The following is a 20,141-nucleotide window of genomic DNA, read 5'->3' as shown; positions in this document are numbered from 1 at the left end:
TCAGGGAAAGGGAAGTTTATTTCTCCATCATGCAGGGTCAACCTCAGCAAAAGGTTACCAAAACAACTTTTTGAAACAACCATTTGAAAAAGTGCTTAAAACACAAGTTGTGAATTGGCAAACATTAGGCCATCATATTAAAGCACAACTTGAACTTGCAAACATTTGGGAAAATGGCTTAAAGCACAATGAAAGACCGTTGGCAAAAACAGCTTTCACACATCTAGGTGAACTGAACCCCGACAAAGATATTCCTGGCAAGAAAAAGGAGAAACCATGTTAGACAAAAGCAATTTCAAGAGAAGCACAATGCTAGTAGGGACTAAATTAACCATTTCATCTCTAGCCAAACTGCCTAGTAGATACTAACCCAACTAGCCAAACACGCACTCACTGATGGGTCAAAGTGGCCAGAAAAGGTGGTCTTTTCTACCAGCCAAATTGAAATGTCACCAGCATTTGGCCAGTTGGCTAGTTTTAATTTAGAGCCCTGAATACTAGTGAACAGAACATGTGAAATACACCCAACAACAATGTGACTTCCAACATGAAATGGCTGTGCAAAGACATGACCAAACTTAAGATAGCTTGAATATGACAAGAACAGCCAATGAGCTCAGATTTATTGGCATTTGCCAATCACACCAATGTTAAGAACAGTCTGCCCAGGGACAGCAGCTGGAAACTAGCCTGGTTCCTACCAGACCTCCGTTTGTGTGCTCTGGAGCCCCTTGGTGGCACTCCAAACACACATCGGTCTGGGAGCATGTGGCAGGATTCAATTTCTGGACTCAAAAAATAATGCCGAGCATTTATCACTTCAATTATCACTGGCAGCTCACATTGAGGAGTCACAGGTCATATTATCGACCATATTGGCGCTTTAGAGATCAACAGAAAATGGTTTTGAAAGAATTTGTTGATATTGAAGCAATAAATGTTGCGATTATTTTTTGACTGTAGAAATGGAATCCTGCTACATGCTCCCAGACCTAGTAGTGGAGCTCACAAAGCTGTGCGGAACTACAGGTCGGGCAAGAGCCAGGCAAGCTGGAAACAGGCCTCTGAGATAATTTGGTGCAGGACAGGTTATCTTTTTACTTTTGTAATTAATGTGCTCTGCCCCATCAAAATAAAACAAATGAACTGAGCTTACTGCAAGTCAGTGGTCAGTTACACAATGACATGGTATTTTGCAAGAAAAGGAAAGTGAAACACTGTACAATTAAGTGCTGGTTGTAATTAAGTAGCTTAAGTTGAGATAGGCTACCGCTCATTTGTTTAGAAGGTGCAGGATTCAGTTGAAATGTCTGTATAGAGAGAGACTCCGCCTGATGAAGGTCTAAGGACCGAAAGCTTGCAAGTCAAGTAAAGCTTCTTTGCACAAAAAAGACCTGAAGTGTGCAGATTGTAATTAAGTGCCCACATGTTCAACAGATTATGAATGTGATTGCATGACAAGCAATGTGCCATAGTTACCTGGTGGTCTTCTCTTCTATGCCTGTGCCTTGGGCCTGCCCCGTCCCCTGCCCCTGCCTGTTCCCTACAGAGGACAATTAAACAAGATGAGACGCATACTTCCAACCACAAGCAATCACCCAAATTACAGTCCAATATTCAGAATTTCTTAAACAGCACATCTAGAGACTTGCCTTCTTAGGTGGATTGTTCTCGTCGTCTGAGACAGTGCTGCGAAAGAGAGAAAGAATGGATACTCAATGACACCAAGTGCCGCTATTCCACATTTCCTAAAAAAAAGTATACACAGGCTAATGGCGCAGTGACCAATACAAATAATGACGGAAATTGTCATCAACTGCCAACATACCTGTCTAATGCCTTCTCTGGCTTCTTTCTCTGCAATTGAAGGGGACATTTTTTTTTTTAAATAGGCCTACATCTACACGTCAAGGGGGTTGAATAGCCTACATCACAAATGCATATGCCTACTAAACATACAGCCCACTACAACCAAACGGGAGATGAATGGAATGTGCTTTCCGAGTCCCCACCTTAGCTCCACCGTTTTTGACTGCCACGGGTTTCTTCACGGGCTTCTCGGGAGACTCTTCGCTCTCATCAAGCTCGATGTCTTCATCTTCCTCCTCCTCTTCCTCTTCGGCCTCTTCTTCAGACAAATCCTCCTCCTCAACTGCATACAGACAAAGTACACAAAAAACTGTAGGAACGCCCCCAAAAAAGTGATTTTGCATAGTATGTCCGCTTAAGAAAAGGTAGCAAGGAATGGTCAAAGGCCCAGAGGATGCAAAAAAATGGGCACTTACTGGCAATATGTTCTGCGGAAACGTAGACTGGACCTGAGCCAAATTTAAGCCGAAAAGTGACTGGAGGATGCAGTTCGATCCCAGTTAAATTAACCTGGGGGAAAGCAAGGGACATTATTTTACATGTTGTGCACAGTGCAGTTGGCGCAGGAAAGGTAGACTACCACCATTGAGCAAAGTTCTGCAAACAAACCGTGGGCATAAATTTGGGATGGAGCGTTGCCACAGGAATTCCCGCTGCGGCCTTCTCACCAGCTGCTCCACAAACCAACTCAACGATATTGAATTCATCTTTGATGTCATGGCCGACACACGTCTGGGGGAAAAAAGGTAAGAACGGTCATATAGAAGGCAATCTTTCACTACCAGATGCGTAACCAGTAGGCCTAGACTAACCACGAAACATAACTAGAAAGAACCAGGCGACTACTTACGGTTCTGAGGGCTAATTGATGTTGTATATCAGATTCATCCGTGCTGAAGGTCGCTTCTTTGTTAGAATCAGTCAACTCACAACCTGCATGACAAAGCGAATTCAGACCCGTCCACTGAATTTTATATGAAGTGATAATTCATTGTCACACACCGTCGTTTTAAGTAGTCTAATCTTGTGCTTACCCCACAGAGTCGACAAAGGTTTGTCTGATTTGTTCATATTCGCCGCTCGGTTTCAAGTAGGTTATCTGGGGGGAAAGAAAAGGTTGAAATAAGCGTACATTTCTTTGTAGGCCTACCACCACTTGAATTAGCATTCGTTAGAAAGAAGCTTATTTACTCACCCGAAGAAAAGCGAAAAGGTCTATGAGGTGAACCGACGCTGAAGTGAGATCTCTGAAGGTTATTTTGTAAGATCTCTCACACGCCACGCGGTGGCCACGAACCACACAGGTGATACCAATTAACTTCGACCAATGAGATCAAGCCATATTCTCTCTCGTGAACCATGTGAACAGAAAAAAAAATCCGAGTTGTCCTCACTTCCTCCTGCCAACAAAATGTAAAAAATTTGAGGTCGTGGCCTACTTAAAATTTTCTGTATATACAATTTATGCATTTCTCTCTCTCTATCTCTCTCTCTCTCTCTCTCTCTCTCTCTCTCTCTCTCTCTCTCTCTCTCTCCATCCTTCACTCCCTCTCTCTTTTTCTCGCTCCCTCTTCCTCCCTCATCTCATTATTTCTCTCTTTCTCTCCCTCTCTCTCCAAATATCTCTTCCCCCCTCTCAAACACTATGACGTTTTCCTTAGGCTACTTCCTCAGGTCGTATTACCTAAAAGCACAGTTGGACAGCTGCCTGCAGTCGATACATTTAGATATTTGGAAAACAGCCGAGGCTGGTTGGTTGACACTCCAGCGTTTTTGCTGGTGCTGTGAGGAGAACACACACACACACACACACACACGGTAGCCTACTGTAGACAGTGGTGTGATGTATTTTTAATGCGTCCCTCTGGGCCTGCGTTGCACCAGCCGCCGGATTAGCGAGAGGAGAGAACATGAGTTGAGTGTGTGTGTGTGTGTGTGTGTGTGTGTGTGTGTGTGTGTGTGTGTGTGTGTGTGTGTGTGTGTGACCACCTATCTATCCCAAGGGTCTCCCATGTAGTCCCCAACACACACACACACACACACACACACACACACACACACACACAAGCACGCTGCATGCCGTCTTTCGAGCCCATCCCATCAAACACCTCAAAGGAGAGAATGAAAAAAAAAAGATATGATGAAAAGCATTAAGACAGAGGGAGGGATGGAGGGAACGAGGGATGGAGGGGTAGATGTGTGAAAGGAAGCAGGGATTAGTTTTATGTGTGTAAATAGCAGTGGCGTTGTGGGAGTGTTTGCTTTTGGAGATTGAGGCGTGCGTGGCATGGGGGCTTTACATATTATGCTTTTCCACGGATGTAAACAAACCCTGGTTGTACCATAACACCAACCGACCTCACACGCGCGCTCGCACACACACACACACACACACACACATATGCTTTTCCACGGACGTAAACAAACCCTGGTTGTAGCCTACCCAGGGATGGAAATAAGCACCCGTCCACCTGCCAATGACGGGTAAATTTCAGTGGTGACTGGTGAATTTTTCAACCCACCAGTCACTTTGACTGGTAACAAGGCCGACAACAAATGCGTCCCTCTATGCCAGTTCAAACTATGCCATTTTTTCCCCAAACGCCCCCCTGGCCTCCTCCTAATCTGTTAACGCCCCCCTGAGGATGTACTTTTTGTTTATTGGTCATATTGACCATGGAAACTCCAAATAATATGGAAGGCAGCAAAATGGCGAGACAAGGCTTTATTTTTTGCAGTTTAGGCTATAATAAGCCTATCATGCTTGGATTTGGAAAAGAACCATATGATTTCAAATTTCACATAGATCAAGTAGGTTACATTACAAATTACCAGACATTTATTAGTATCGACCTTTAGTATCACGCCATTTCAGCATCATATGCATGTGGGAAAGAATCTAAACATCGACAAATAATGTTTGGGTGAATCATGCGCTTATAGGTTCACCCTTTGGGTGAATTATGCACTTAATTTTCAATACCTTCACCGCAGCTCTGTTCTGATCTGTCCATCATTGACATTTAGCACAAAGAAGCCTGCAGATTACTCAACTTCGACTCCTCTCACTCACTACACTCTCTCACTGCCAGGAATAGATCTCGCTCTTTGCTCTGCTCTGACAGGCAGAAACGCTGTAAAAAATATTTGTTGACTCAATTTAACTCAATAATCAAGTCATCTCCTTACTTTAACTGAGTTAACGCATCATGTGTGAGCGTGCGTCTTCATGGAAGTGTTCAGCCTGATGTGCTGTATTTTAAATGACAGACTTTTTGAAGTCTGTCATTTAAAATACTATCCGAGCACAAAGGAAAATGTGAATGTTATGAAAGGAAAAAAGCTAACCAAATGTTACAGAGGAAGAGCTGTAGGCCTATGCGCTGCGGGTCGCCTGTCAACTAATTACGGTTCCTTGTCGTGGAGCGTTATGCAATGCAAACGCCCCTCTATCCGAGCACAAACATCTGTGTCAAAAACTGCCTGCTGACTTCTAAATCGTTAATTTCCGCAAGTTTCTGTCGAACCAAAATAAAGTTGCCCCCCATTGTCCAAACGCAAATCAATGCCGAAAATTGAATGCCCCCCTCAGTTGTCTCGCAATGCAATCAGCCTGTTTGGTAACATATCATATACGCTTTTGGCTTGCACGCATTCGCTCCGGTCCAAAAGACTCCAAAATGCTAACTCTGCCGCCTTGTGGACACAGGAAGGAACAATTGAAAGAATGCGTTTCAGACGGACGGGCGGATGGACGGACGGACAGACAGACCCTCTTATAGATATGCTGGGACGCATCTAAAAACAGTGAGTGACTGGTAGATTTTGAAATCTACCTGCCACCGTGATTGGTGGGGGAAAAAATTAAGTTCCACCCCTGAGCCTACCATAACACAACGGACCCCACCACACACACACACACACACATACGCACACACACACACCATCTCTCCAAGTCGCGCTGTAGACACCCTCAACCCTACAACCTGGACCCTGCTTACACACTTATCGAGCCTCACCACTGTTCGTACTGTGTTTGTGTGTGTGTGTGTGTGTGTGTGTGTGTGTGATACAATATTTCCGCCGTGTGACTATCTTGCCCTGTGAGAGATGTGTTTGTGTTTGTCTATCTTTGCAAGCAGGCATCCATCACATCTATAAATAAATCCCGCCTCTCTCTTTCTCTCTCTCTCTCTCTCTCTCTCCCTCTTTCTCTCTCTCTCTCTCTCTCTCTCTCTCTCTCCATCTTTCTCTCTCGCTCTCCATCTTTCACTCTCTCTCTCTCTCTCTCCAAATCGCTTCCTCTCTCTCACCAAATATCTCTCCGTCCCTCTCCCTGTCTTTCTCTCTCTCTCTCAGAATCTCTCCCTCTCTCTCTCCCTCTCTCTCTCTCTTTCGCTCCCTCTCTCTCTCTCCAACTCTCCCCCTCTCTCTCCAAATATCTCCTCCCCTCTCTCTCTATCCAAATCTCTCTCTCTCTCTCTCTCCTCTAGGATTTCAGCAGCCATCAGAGAGAGCTAGTGAGTGGATCCATTGCACAAGTCAACACAGGATCATTAGCCGCAGCAGCAGCAGCAGCAGCAGCCAGTGGTTTTGGCGAAACGGTGCGGTGCGGTGTGGTGTGGTGCGGTGTGGTGTGGTGTGCATGTCTTTGGTTGTGCGGGTAAGTGTGCGAACCACTGGAAAGCCAACACACATACTCAATACGTCCCATCATGAGTCTGTGTGTGTGTGTGTGTGTGTGTGTGTGTGTGTGTGTGTGTGTGTGTGTGTGTGTGTGTATGTGTGAGTGTGTGTGTGTGTGAGAGAGAGAGAGAGAGACAGAGAGAGAGAGAGAGAGAGTGCGTGTGTGCGGGAGAGAGAGAAATAGAGAGAGAGAAATAGAGGGAGAGAAAGGGAGAGAGAGAGAGAGAGAGAGAGAGAGAGAGAGAGTGTGTGTGTGTATGATAGCTCCTTTATGGTTTCCAGACAGGCCGATAGAGTGTAATTACATGCGTGTAACGGTGAAGATGACACTTTAATTCCTCCGCTGCCATATCGGTAATGAGTGCGGATGGAGGAGGCTGCCGCCGCGTGCTGCCTGCCTGCCACCAGTGTTGCCAGATGTGTGGGATCATTTCCAGCCCAAAAAATGCCTGGAGGGGCTAAATTCTGCCCAATTTTAACCAATTGTATAGATTTCTATGGCCATAAAACTACAAAAAAAACACCACCTGCCAATTTTGGCCCGTTTTTGACCCGCAGACAGCTAGCCCAAACAGCCCAATTCGGTGGGTAACCGCCCAATCTGGCAACATTGGCTGCAACGGATGATGACACCCAGAAAAATGCACTGGCGGGGAAACGTACAGAGAGACACAAGAGCAGAGACACAAGACGAAAAGAGAGATACCGATTGTGTATAACAGAGTTTTGGGGTCGAGAGAGAGAAAGAGAGAGAACATGAAAGGGAAGGGGAGAAAGAGAGGGAATCTGAGAGAGAGAGAGAGAGAGAGAGAGAGAGAGAGAGAGAGAGAGAGCAAGAGAAAGCAAGATAGAGACGGTGTGCCAGAGAGGCCAAGACTGTGAGAGAGCAATATTGGGCGAGAGAGAGAGAGAGAAAGAGAGACAGAAATACGGCCAGAGAGAGAGATAGAGAAGGCTATGACTTGTGTGTATGATAGTTGTGGGGCTTTGATCCCCCAAGAGGAGTGTAATCATGTTGGCTTTCATGAAGCACCATAGGGGCCTTTCCTCCCCATCACAACACCATTCACACACACACACACACACACACACACACACACACACACACACACACACACACACACACACACACACACACACACACACACACACACACACACACACACACACACACACGTCACAACACCATTCACACAGACATTTATATAGAGACCTGACAACCAGCAGGAGGACACACATTAGACACCACCCTCTATCACAGGGTCTTACAGAGAGACCCTAGTACCATAACACACACACACACACACACACACACACACACACACACACACACACACACACACACACACACACACACACACACACACACACACACACACACACACACACACATTAGACACCACCCTCTATCACAGGGTCTTACAGAGATCCTAGTACCATAACACACACACACACACACACACACACACACACACACACACACACACACACACACACACACACACACACACACACACACACACATTAGACACCACCCTCTATCACAGGGTCTTACAGAGAGACCCTAGTACCATAACACACACACACACACACACACACACACATTAGACACCACCCTCTATCACAGGGTCTTACAGAGAGACCCTAGTACCATAACACACACACACATACACACACACACATTAGACACCACCCTCCATCACAGGGTCTTACAGAGAGACCAGACTACCACAACACACACACACACACACACACACACACACACACACACACACACACACACACACACACACACACACACACACACACACACACACACACACACACTCCTTCACTTCACTTCACCCTCACAGCATGATTCCTAGTAGCCCTGGCGTCCAGGAGAGACAGGGGGACGCATTAGAGAGACATGACCCATCACTACATCACTTAAAGAGACCTTGTGGCCACTGGCCAGGAGAGAAAAGCACAAACACAACCCTCCATCACAGAGTCTCATTCATAGACACCTGATGACCAGTAGACACTAGGGATGGGCATACGGTGAAAATTTCTTCGTCGATCGTCGGGAGAATTAATGATTAATAATCGGTTAACCATTAACATTTTTATATTAAAAACAGCACACATTTAGGCCCACCATGCCCTATACTCTTGTATAACAAAAATACATCAAAAACATCATGTTTTTCTGAGAGGATTTGTTTTTATTAACAACACAAGTGTCAAGTGATTAACAAGAAAAGTTAAACCTGAATTGGTGCGCAATGTGCTAACGAGGGAGGCTTCAAGTTGCGAGCCAACAACGAAGGTACATAACGGTGCAGACATCGAGGCGAGGATAGGTTGAGATGAATCACCGCCGTCTTTTACAAGGCTTGGATGCGCGGTGTTCAAGTGACACATCATGTCGTTGTCGAGTAACTCTATTTGTAATTCACATTGCAGTAATTACAGTACACTTTGTCATTTATTTTTTTAACCGAAAATGGTCCCTCGCCACACTTCGCCGAGACCTCTTCATGGTTAGGCAAAGCCCGCTCTATGGAAGCTCGCATGTAACAAACAAGTCAAACCAGGGTACGGTGATGGTGAGATATTGCCCCCTGCTGCCCAAATTGTGTAGGTGTAACAGCGAAATGCATTGCATTGAGGACGTGCACTAATGACCTACATTCAAGTTTTTGTTTTTGTTTTTTGTTTAACGGTTCGTCGGCGAAAATTAATTTCTTCGACTAAATGTTTAATGATCAATCATCGGTTAATCGGTTAATTATGCCCATCCCTAGTAGACACACACACACACACACACACACACACACACACACACACACACACACACACACACACACACACACACACACACACACACACACACACAACTTAAAAACCATGTATAGTATAGAGCCCTGCTAACCCAGAGAAAGAGACAGAGAGACAGAAACATACGTACACTACAGTACGTAAAATGGTGGCACCCTTGACTACCATGCTGATAATCTCAGCCCAATGATAGACCTCCTTATCTGAGCCCCTTTGCAAGCAGGCATGCAGGCAGCTCTGTTCTGATCTGTCCTTCATCATTGACATTTAGCACAAAGAAGCCTGCAGATTACTCAACTTCGACTCCTCTCACTCACTACACTCTCTCACCGCCAGGAATAGATCTCGCTCTTTGCTCTGCTCTGACAGGCAGAAACGCTGTAAAAAATATTTGTTGACTCAATTTAACTCAATAATCAAGTCATCTCCTTACTTTAACTGAGTTAACGCATCATGTGTGAGCGTGCGTCTTCATGGAAGTGTTCAGCCTGATGTGCTGTATTTTAAATGACAGACTTTTAGAAATTACTTCAGCTATTTAAATTGATGACTGTTTTTTATGGGCATCTTCTCAAGTGAATGTTTGTACACTGTAATCTCCTCTTGCTACTTTGTTTTGATGGGTAATGACTTCACTCAACATGACAACAAAAGTTATTATGCAACAAGTCAACAAATCCAGTATGTCTTTGGGCTACTTTGCCTGCTATCTATACCCCCCCCCCCCCCCCCCCCCCCCCCCCCCCCCCCCCCCACACACACACACACACATACACAGACACACACACACACACACACACACACACACACACACACACACCTGTTGTTTAGTGCGGAGGAGGAAATGATGTGTGGGTTTTGTGTGGAGGCAGGGCCGGCGACAGCTTTTGCTGTCACAAAGCCACATAAAAGGGCCCTCCATCCAATACATATAATGCAAGTAGGACCCAATTTTGGGCCCCTCTGTCCCTGGGCCCGGGACAACTGACCCCTTTGCCCCCCTGTCGGCTTCCCTGTGTGGAGGAATGTTTAAGCTGCGTCTTCTCAGCCGTATCGCCTCAGGTTTGTTGACGGATCCCATACCGTAGCAACAGGAACCCCGTGACGTTTTCAGCACCATGGACAGAGACAACCGCACGTCATTTACCCATTCAGTATTCCACATTCTATGCATTTAACTGACTCCGAGATCTTCTTAGTCATTGTCTTGTTATTTTTGTGTTGAATTGTAGCATAGGTAGTTTGGGGATGGAGGGAGCATAGCCTACATGTTTGTCTCACAGCAAAGGACTCAGAGCGAGAAATACTTTAGAACGTTGTGGTTTTTTTTCCACGGCGCATTTATTCCCTTTGGCACTGCTGCAGGAGACCGACTGGACGCCAGCCAGTTCCGTTTTAGATGTTACACGGCACACAAACCACACAGTAGGGGGGAACCGTTCTCGGAAAAGGTGAAAATGAACCACCTGGATATGAATATGATCATTTTCCAGTTAGGTTTAAAGAGATGTGAATTTACTAGTCTGGGCAATAATGTTTACATTTTGTTCCCCTAACGCAACGGAAGTTTCACTTTTAAACTGATTAATAAAATCTATATCAAAACAACTATTCCAAGTAGCTGTAGGCTACAATTGACAACAATCGATAAATGTGGATAGGCAACGATAACGTAGCAACGTTATGAGATGGAATATCCTAAGTATCCAGAGCGTCATGCTTTCCTGCAGTACAGCTTGGTATAATAGCCTCTCTGTAAAAGATAAAGCAAAACTCCAACGGCAAATTAAAATCTGCTCTAAGATCATTGGGCTGCCCATAGCAAACCTATTCCAGGAAGCCCATAATAAAAGTATGCTCCGACTGGCCACATGCATCTCTACAGATATCACACACACTCTCTACCAAGAATATCAGCCATTACCCTCAAGTAGGCGTTTCAGAGTTCCCCGCTTCAACCGCAACAGACTTAAACATGCTTTCATACATCAATCTATTCTTTTGCTAAATCAGTAGTATTTATTACTTCATGGTGGTATTATCTTCAAGTTATGTGGGTTGCATGTAATATATGTATGTATGCATGTATGTATGTATGTTTGCCTGTACATAGGCCTGTGTCTTTTGTTTTGTCAGCTGTGCAATAGTCTTGTGATGTGATGTTATTGTGTAGGCCTATGCTTTTCTGTTTTCTGTATTCTGTTTCGTCTTAACGAGTGTTGCTCAGGGATGCAAACTGAATTTCAGTGCAAACTGACAATAAAGTATCATCGTATCGTATCGTATCGTAAGTATCTGTAGACTACGCAGTACAAGACAACAACTAGAAAGAGGCGGAGAACGAGAGAATGGGGGACGAGAGAGGGAGCGAGCGAGCGAGAGAGATAAAGAGCGAGAGGGAGGGCAGAACTCTCGTATAGTCTAGTGCTACGTACACACACAGAGAGAAAGACGCTCGCACCACCACACCACACACTGCGGAGTTCAGGCGAGGGGAGATGACACGGTGAAGGAGGCTAAAGACATAATAGCACAGCACACACAGTAAACAATCCCGTTCTGCTGCTGCCGATAGTGGGGACCGTAGGACTGTCAATCGACCCGTTCAGATCTAGTCTGGGACCCCGGGTTTGTCCTCCTGGATCCCCGCGGACAGGCTCCCGTCATGCCGACCATTCGTCTGGGTGAAAGCCGTTCTCGCTGCGCCCTTCTCTGGCTGGGGATACTGTGGACAGTCGCACTGGCCCAAGGTAATGTAGTGTGATGCTACGATATCCTTGCAACGAGCCGTGTGGTGTGTGTTGTTTGTGTAATGTATCTCGGGATTGGCTGCTCGGGAATCCCCACTTCTCCACTCTGTCCCTGTTATGTTTTTATGTGACTTTGAAAACTTTGCTTTGGTAATGACGCAAGCAAGGCAGCGAGGTGATGTCCGCCGCAGCCGTCCCTGAGACTCGTGGCAGGGGGTGGGGGGGTCGATAGCAGACAGGTATTTGTTTATAGCTCGCTCTCCCCTCTTCTCATCTTCTCCGCGGCGTGCGTGCGCTGCCAGGGAGCAGAACAAGCTTCTATTGTTACTCCTGTAGCACGAGCTATCTGGTTTGTTGTGGTGGTGGGAGTGCACAGCACGTCTGGCGTTTTTGGTTTTTGTTCATAACGCGCATCGTTACTTGCATTAAAGTGAGACAGTGTGAATGTCAACAAGAGATCCATAATTTCGTTGCCTATGACAATAAACTCCTTGCATCTTGGATCTTGAACAGAAGGAACAAGGTCTTGTACATAGCAGGTTGCGGGGTTTACAAATTATCAAAAGCGTAAACACTGCGGGAATCTCTAGCCAGGGGAACACGGAATACTTCTGGACAAGTGGCTGTGTGTATGTGTGTGGACCGTCGACGGGGGGGGAGGGGGGGGGGGTGGGGGTCGGTGGTGGGGCGGGGGGTAGAGCGTAAAGTGAATTATACATCAGGCTATACGTGGCTACAGCGAATCAAGAGCGGAGGAGTTGTCGGGCAGGGTACAGTTTTTCGGCGTTTCATGGCTCCCGACGGCTCAAGGCGCTGGGTACAGCGTGTTCAAGGATGAGGCGTTTCGTCTTTCCATTTTTGTCTGGAGGTCGGGACTTCTCGGAACGGGAATCGTGGCTTTCGCTCGAATCGCTACAGTTTTTTTCCTCCCCCTTTGTGTCTCTTCAGCTCGCACGTGGCAGCGCGAGCAGGTTGTAGACTAGAGAGAATGTTGTCGACTTTTCACTGCATCAGCGCGAGCCCTAAATGGAACGCTATAGATAGAGGTGATGCTCTAATAGAAATCGGTATCTCGATGTAGAGTAGAGAAGAGTAGAGTACAATATCATTTATTGACCCCAGGGGGAAATTAAGGTCGTTATCATTGCAGTATGAAAATATTCTGGTCCCATCATGCCGTATCAGGCGCTTTGGAGAGGGTGAATTTCCACGTACATGTACGTGTAGTATCATTACCGTGATTACAAATGATGCTGACATGCTGTGGAACTGAGCTGCTTTTCCCCTGTAGTTTCAGTCATAAATAATAGTCTTCCCTTCTCTCTCTCTCTCTCTCTCTCTCTCTCTCTCTCTCTCTCTCTCTCTCTCTCTCTCTCTCACACACACACACAACCTTTTTCTTACACACACAGTCACTTGTTCACAGTGTCTCTCTGATACCTACCATCACACAGTCAGTTGTGATTATAGTCTCTCTCTCTCTCTCTCTCTCGCTCTCTCTCTCTCTCTCTCTCTCTCTCTCTCTCTCTCTCTCTCTCTCTCCCGCTCTCTCTCTATCTCTCTCTCTCTCTGAGAATTGGGTCCTGATTACATTGTATTTATTAGGTGTGTGTGTGTGGGGGGNGGGGGGGGGCAGTATAGCGTAGTGCGCAGAGGCGATTCTAGGGTAATTTGGGGACCCAAGCAAAAACTAAAAAAAAAGAGCCACAAATCACCACTACTATAGTCTAAACTCTTAGCTGTTATTCACCATCTATGGGCAGGGGGCTCTGTCTCTCTTGCGTACACACACACACACACACACACACACACACACACACACACACACACAGCAGGTATCGATTCCCGTTGTGTTGTGCGGACTAGTAAAATGAGTTTGAAGCGCACGGCACGCATTGGCATTTGACAAGCCAGCGACAGCAGCAGCAGCAGCCAAGGAAGCCAACAAGGGGGGACTAAGGGATCTGTTGTCCCGGGCCCAGGAAGAGAGAGGGCCCAGAATTGGGTCCTGATTACATTGTATGTATTAGGTAGGGGGGGAGGCCCATTCAGGTGACTATGTCCCGGGCCTGGGCAAAGCTGTCAGCGGCCCTGGCGGCAGCAGCCAGCAGTATGGCGTAGTGCGCAGAGGCGATTCTAGGGTAATCTGGGGACCCAAGCGAAAACTATAAAAAAAGAGCCACAAATCACCACTACTATAGTCTAAACTCTTAGCTGTTATTCACCATCTGTGGGCTGGGGGCCCCAAGTGGCTGCCTGCCTAGCCTGGTGACAAGATGCGCCTCTGGTATCGCGGGCAGTTCTCTCTGTGCTGATACAGGGCCAAACACACACAGTCAATAACACCATTGATCTCCGTTATTGCCTTACACACTAAGGCTACAGCCACTAGACTATTGGCTTTGTTTGTGTAGGGCAGGCCTTTCTCTCTCTCTCTCTCTCTCTCTCTCTCTCTCTCTCTCTCTCTCTCTCTCTCTCTCTCTCTCTCTCTTTCTGGCTCCCTCTCTCTCTCTGGGTCCTTATGTCCTGCATGTCTCTCCTTCTTTCGCTCTCTCTCTCTCTCTCTCTCTCTCTCTCTCTCTCTCTCTCTCTCTCTCTCTCTCTCTCCTCTCTCTGCGTTGACAGGGGTGACAGGCTATAGGAGCATCAGCGTTAGTGAGTCACAGCCTGCCTGGTGACAGAGGCGGCCACGTCTGATGCTCTAATGCTCTCCATTGTTGTGTCTGGGGGAGAGAAAATGTGTGTGTGTGTGTGTGTGTGTGTGTGTGTGTGTGTGTGTGTGTGTGTGTGTGTGTGTGTGTGTGTGTGTGTGTGCGCGCATGTCCATGCATGACTGTGCGTAAGTGTGGCTGTCAGTGTGAATGTGTGTGTGTGCGTGTGTGTGTGTGTGTGCATGTGTGCACACATATCCATGCATAACTGTGCGTAAGTGTGACTGTCAGTGTGAAACAAGATAAGACACACACAAACACACACACACACATACAGAAAGAGATAGAGGCTTGGACACAGACAGGGGCTCTCGTTCATTTCTGTTCTCCTGCCCACCTAATCAGAGTGAGCAGCACAACACAACACCATCTGACCAGCAGGCCAACTAATACCAGCCAACAGAGCAGAGCAGAGCAGGACCACTGAGGTGTTGTGATAGTGGAGAAGAGAGGAGAGGAGTGGAGAGGAGAGTGGAGAGGAGAGGAGGAGAGTGGAGAGGAGAATAGGGAAGGAGAGAGTATGGGAGGATAGGGGAGGAGATAATAGTAGAGGAGAGGAGAGGATAGTAGAGGAGAGAAGAGAGGAGAAGAGAGGATTGTGGAGGAGAGGAGAGGGGAAGATATGACGGTATAGCAGAGAATACTGTTGGAAAGGATTGGAGAGGAGAGGATACGATAGTAAACGATAAGAGAGGGTAGGATATGCGAGGTTAGGATAGAAGAGGAGGAGAGGAGAGGAGTGGATAGGAAAGAATGAGAGGAGAGGATAACATAAGAGAGGAGAGGACAAGAGAGGATAGGATAAGATAAGCGGTACACAAGTTTAAAACCGGTCCCAGTATGTCTCTCCCACTTCCATGAGCACACGACATCTGATAAACAAATAATTCCACCGTACGTCGTCCTCTCCTTCATTCGTTTGTGCAATTAGATAGGGGTGTAAATCACAGTCTTCATGACGATACGATACGGTATCGATTTCTTAAATCAGGGATTTTTTTTTGTTTTCGATACTTAAGAATTCCCCACGATACGATGCGATTCGGTTCGATTCGATTTTTTCCAATTACTTTTCCACTACTATTGTGTTATGGAGCTAGGCATTGCACAGGGGCCAGCGATTCGATTCTTAGCGATTCTTAAGAATGCCCACGATACGATGCGATTCGATGAAATCGCCGGCCGATACTTCCGATACATCGATACATTTCGATTTTATTTACATCCCTACAATTAGACTCCTGGGAGCAGGACACACTGGTCAGACTCAGACACCATACAGTACAGTACATCCAGGATGGGTAGGACAGAGTAGGATAGGACAGCACAGACTAGGGCAGCATAGGACAGAATAGAACAGGGCAAGCCAGGACAGGACAGGCTAGGGCAGCATAGGACAGGATCGGGGAGAATGTGAATGGAGAAGAGAGGCTCAGATAGGATAGGATAGGCTCTGGTAGAATAGGAGAGGAGAGGAGAGGAGAGGAGGAGAAGAGAGGGTAATATGGGAGAGGAGAAGCAAAGATAGGATAGGATAGGATTTAATAGGAGAGGAGAGGGAGGAGAAGAGAGGGTCAGATAGGATAGGAAAGGATTGGACAGGACAGGATAGGATCCAGTAGAATATGCGAGGATAGGAGAGAAGAGAAGAGGAGAAGAGAGGATAGGAGAGAGGAGAAGAGAGGTTAGGATAAGATAGGATATTAGGATAGGATAAGCTGGCTGCACACATCTCCCGAAATGTGAAGCAAAATTTGCCCCTCTTCACAGTATGCCTCACAAAAAGTGATAAATTCCACCATCCTTCTCCTCCCCCTCCCGCTCCCCTGGTTTGTTTGTGCAGCCCGTTTCCTGAGGAGCTGACGGGAGTGTAGTGTTGCCAGATGACTGTTTCCTGCACAATTGGGCTACTTAGGATGGCGGCCTGCGGGTAAAAAGGGTGTTTGGGTGGGTTTTTCTGTAGATTTTTGGCCATAGAAAGCAATAGAATTTAGTTAAAATTGGGCAGGATTTAGTGCTTCCAGGTGGATTTTGAACATTTTTGGGCTGGAAATCATCAGACTCACCTGGCAACCGTGCGGGAGAGGCTGTGGTGAGATACCAGCAGCACCCTGGGGCTAGATTAGAAGACTGTTGAGATAGCAGCACCCTGGGGCGAGATTAGAAGACCCGCAGGCTTATCTCAGCCACCGGCAATGGAGACACACTGATACAGACAGAGATCTGGCTTAGCCTAGCCGAGGGTCCTGGGATGTGTTTCAGAGAGAGAGAGAGATGGCTTAGCCGAGGGTCCTGGGATGTGTTTCAGAGAGAGAGAGAGAGAGAGAGAGAGAGAGAGAGAGAGAGGGAGAGAGAGATGGCCTAGTTGTGTGTCCCGCGCTGCGTTTATCCCATTGAACCACTGATACAGAGAGAGAGAGAGCAGACGAGAGAAAGAGAAAGATAAAGCGGGCTTAGCTGAGGGTCCTGGGCTGGGAGAGCGAGAAAGAGAGAGAGAGAGAGAGAGAGAGAGAGAGAGAGAGAGAGAGAGAGACCTCAGCCAAGGTCCTGTGCTGCTTCTCTCTCTCTGAAACTAACAGGTACCTTCTGCGTTGCTTCTAGTCAGGCCAAGAGCAATGTAAATATAGTTTCTGATCTCCAGAAAAATCGGGAACTCCACCCACTTTGTCGGAAACTGGTCAACCAGTAGCAAACCTAGGGAGGTGGGTCAACCATGATATTTGGAAAACGTTAACCGTTATGCTCTTGGTCAGACTAAATCTCGAAGAGATTTGAAAGTCAATGATAATCAGGCTAACAAGCAGGAACAAACAGTCCTTCATTACCTACAGCTGTATATGACTGGAAGGGACTTGTAAAGTCTCACTGACAAGCCCATGCTGAAGCTGATCTTATTACTATTGCCAGGCTCAAACTACACGACTATCAGCCGGATTCGTTGGAACGTTATATGTACGGATTTCCTCGTCGTGTGCAGCGTTCTAAGATAGAATTTTGGCAGATCAAAGAGTCACAGATCGCAAATCGTAGAAATCAAACACTGTTTGATATTTGCGATAAGAATAAAAGGGATAAGATTGACAGTGCGGTGCACCCCGACGTCAAAATTGGACACAAAATCGGGAGTCGTGTAGTTTGAGCCCGGCTTAAGGTGTTGGAGAGCATGGGGGCTGCTCTGCCCTACAAAAGCAATGTACAGTAACTACACATAGAAAAGAGAGATATCCTCGGTGCTCCTGCACGTCACAATCTGGTGCATCACGGGAAAGGACTCGTAAAGGCAGGGAAAGAAAGGAGTCACCAGAGCATCTTCAGATGTGGAAGTTTACTTATTTTATCGGGCGAATGGCTAAGTCTAACGTTTCGTCGTTATTCAGATTCGAAACGTTAAAGCTCATGCAGTTGTATTTCTCATGCTACCCTTGACTTTTTGGCTCAGCCCTTTCCGAGATCTGAGCTATTAGAGCTACTAGAAACCTTCGTCACATAGGCCTACTCCAAATATTATACCAAAAGGTATCGCTGTTTGCTAGTTGTCTGCTGATGTTGCATAACCTTTTGGATGTTATTGGGAACGAATCAAGATGTTTTTTGAAATGTAAACAAACGCCTGGCCCCATTACAATGACCAGGATCTTGGAAAAGGCTGAAAGAAGAAAAAAAAAATCTCAGGTACTTACAAGTCAGGGTATTGTGAGCGTTACAACTGCATGTCGAAATTGACAGAAGTTATCCTTTGAGTTAAATTGTTTACATGTAAATAGACGTGGCAGCTGGATCATCTCCAGCATATGGTAATGGCGCTATGGCTTGAGACCAGGCGTTGGAGACGGTACGCTACATTGAACAATTTTTCATTATTGCATTACTTTACGCTTGCGAGTAGATGGTGCTTAATGACTTTGAACATGTCTGCATAATTCCAGCCTTTGAATTATTTCTTGCTGTATGCCCGGAAGGGGAGGGGAGGGAAGGGAAGGGGAGGAAACTGAAATACTGTGTGTGTGTGTGTGTGTGTGTGTGTGTGTGTGTGTGTGTGTGTGTGTGTGTGTGTGTGTGTGTGTGTGTGTGTGTGTGTGCGTGCCAGGATTTGTGCGTACTGTGTGTGTGTTTGTGTGTGTGTGTGTGTGTGTGTGTGTGTGTGTGTGTGTGTGTGTGGTGCGGTGCAGTACTGCATGTGTGTGTGTGTGTGTGTGTATGTGTGCATGTACGTGTGTGTGTTGCAGTACTGCATGTGTGTGTGTGTGTGTGTGTGTGTGTGTGTGTGTGTGTGTGTGTGTGTGTGTGTGTGTGTGTGTGTGTGTGTGTGTGTGTGTGTGTGTGAAAGGATCCTGAAGGCAGGGCAGTTTCCTTTACACATCTCATTTCATGCGGCAGCACAATAGCAATTCATCATGCTTGACCTCCACACAGCAGCTGAAGGTTGGACAGCGTGACCACCAGGCTCAAGGCACACACACACACACACACACACACACACACACACACACACACACACACACACACACACACACACACACACACACACACACACACACACACACAGCAGCTGAAGGTTGGGCAGCATGACCAGGTTTAAGGCTCACTGCCCTCCACTTCAACACACACACACACACACACACACACACACACACACACAAATACACACACACGCGCACACACACACACACACACACACACACACACACACACACACACACCACACCACACACACACACACACACACACACACACACACACACACACACACACACACACACACACACACACACACACACACACACACACACACACACACAGGTCTAAGGGTGTATAGCCAGACTCAAGGCTCACTGCCCTCCACTGAGTTCAGCACCAGGTGAGCTAAGCTGGGTCTTAAAGGTGGCTGTGCAGATTAACCCTGTAATGCACGCCGTACGTACCTCCAGTGGCACGCTGTAATAGTCATTGAAAAGTTAACGACCATAGCACTACAATACTATTACGTAACACAGGGCCTTTAGTAATGCACTACGACTTGGTCATGCCATTCGTGTAACAGCAAATTTATAACGATGTGTCTTAATGGGTTAACCATCACTGATGATTACTAGGTACTTAAGATATGAACTCGATATGTATTGAAAAATTCTTTGAAATGGTGTTAGAGTCCATGTATTATAATGTTTTTTTTTTTTTAATGTTTTTTTTTTTCAAGCAGAATTTAGTGATGATGTCACATTGGGGACTCCCCCTCAACAGAGAGGCTATAGAATCTTGGGTCTCCTCCAGTCCCTAACGTGATGTCATGCACTGCTTTATG

At 46.4% G+C, this 20,141-nt stretch overlaps 2 protein-coding genes across 2 annotated transcripts in view; one reads left to right on the top strand and one right to left on the bottom strand.

The window, feature by feature from the left end:
- npm2b (nucleophosmin/nucleoplasmin, 2b) lies at window positions 1–3,197 on the bottom strand. The gene is made up of 10 exons (XM_063209822.1): window positions 3,065–3,197; window positions 2,904–2,968; window positions 2,720–2,802; window positions 2,479–2,601; window positions 2,286–2,379; window positions 2,013–2,152; window positions 1,829–1,857; window positions 1,653–1,689; window positions 1,480–1,543; window positions 1–254 (listed from the first exon to the last, which is right to left on the bottom strand). Exons 2-9 carry the CDS (start codon window positions 2,938–2,940, stop codon window positions 1,496–1,498), a joined length of 591 nt encoding a protein of 196 aa, XP_063065892.1. The 5' UTR covers window positions 2,941–2,968; window positions 3,065–3,197; the 3' UTR covers window positions 1–254; window positions 1,480–1,495.
- Window positions 3,198–5,098: 1,901 nt separating this feature from the next.
- Window positions 5,099–20,141, top strand: part of LOC134458660 (seizure 6-like protein) — a 141,134-nt gene continuing 126,091 nt past the window's right edge. The window contains exons 1-2 of the mRNA XM_063211090.1: window positions 5,099–5,104; window positions 6,430–6,532. Coding sequence (XP_063067160.1) covers window positions 5,099–5,104; window positions 6,430–6,532 — 109 coding nt within the window. The remainder of the gene's footprint in view (window positions 5,105–6,429; window positions 6,533–20,141) is intronic.

Source organism: Engraulis encrasicolus, chromosome 11, assembly GCF_034702125.1.
Source record: "Engraulis encrasicolus isolate BLACKSEA-1 chromosome 11, IST_EnEncr_1.0, whole genome shotgun sequence".
NCBI lineage: Eukaryota > Metazoa > Chordata > Actinopteri > Clupeiformes > Engraulidae > Engraulis > Engraulis encrasicolus.
The sequence above is the reverse complement of the archived record's forward strand: the minus strand, read 5'-3'. Positions and strand labels throughout refer to the sequence as shown.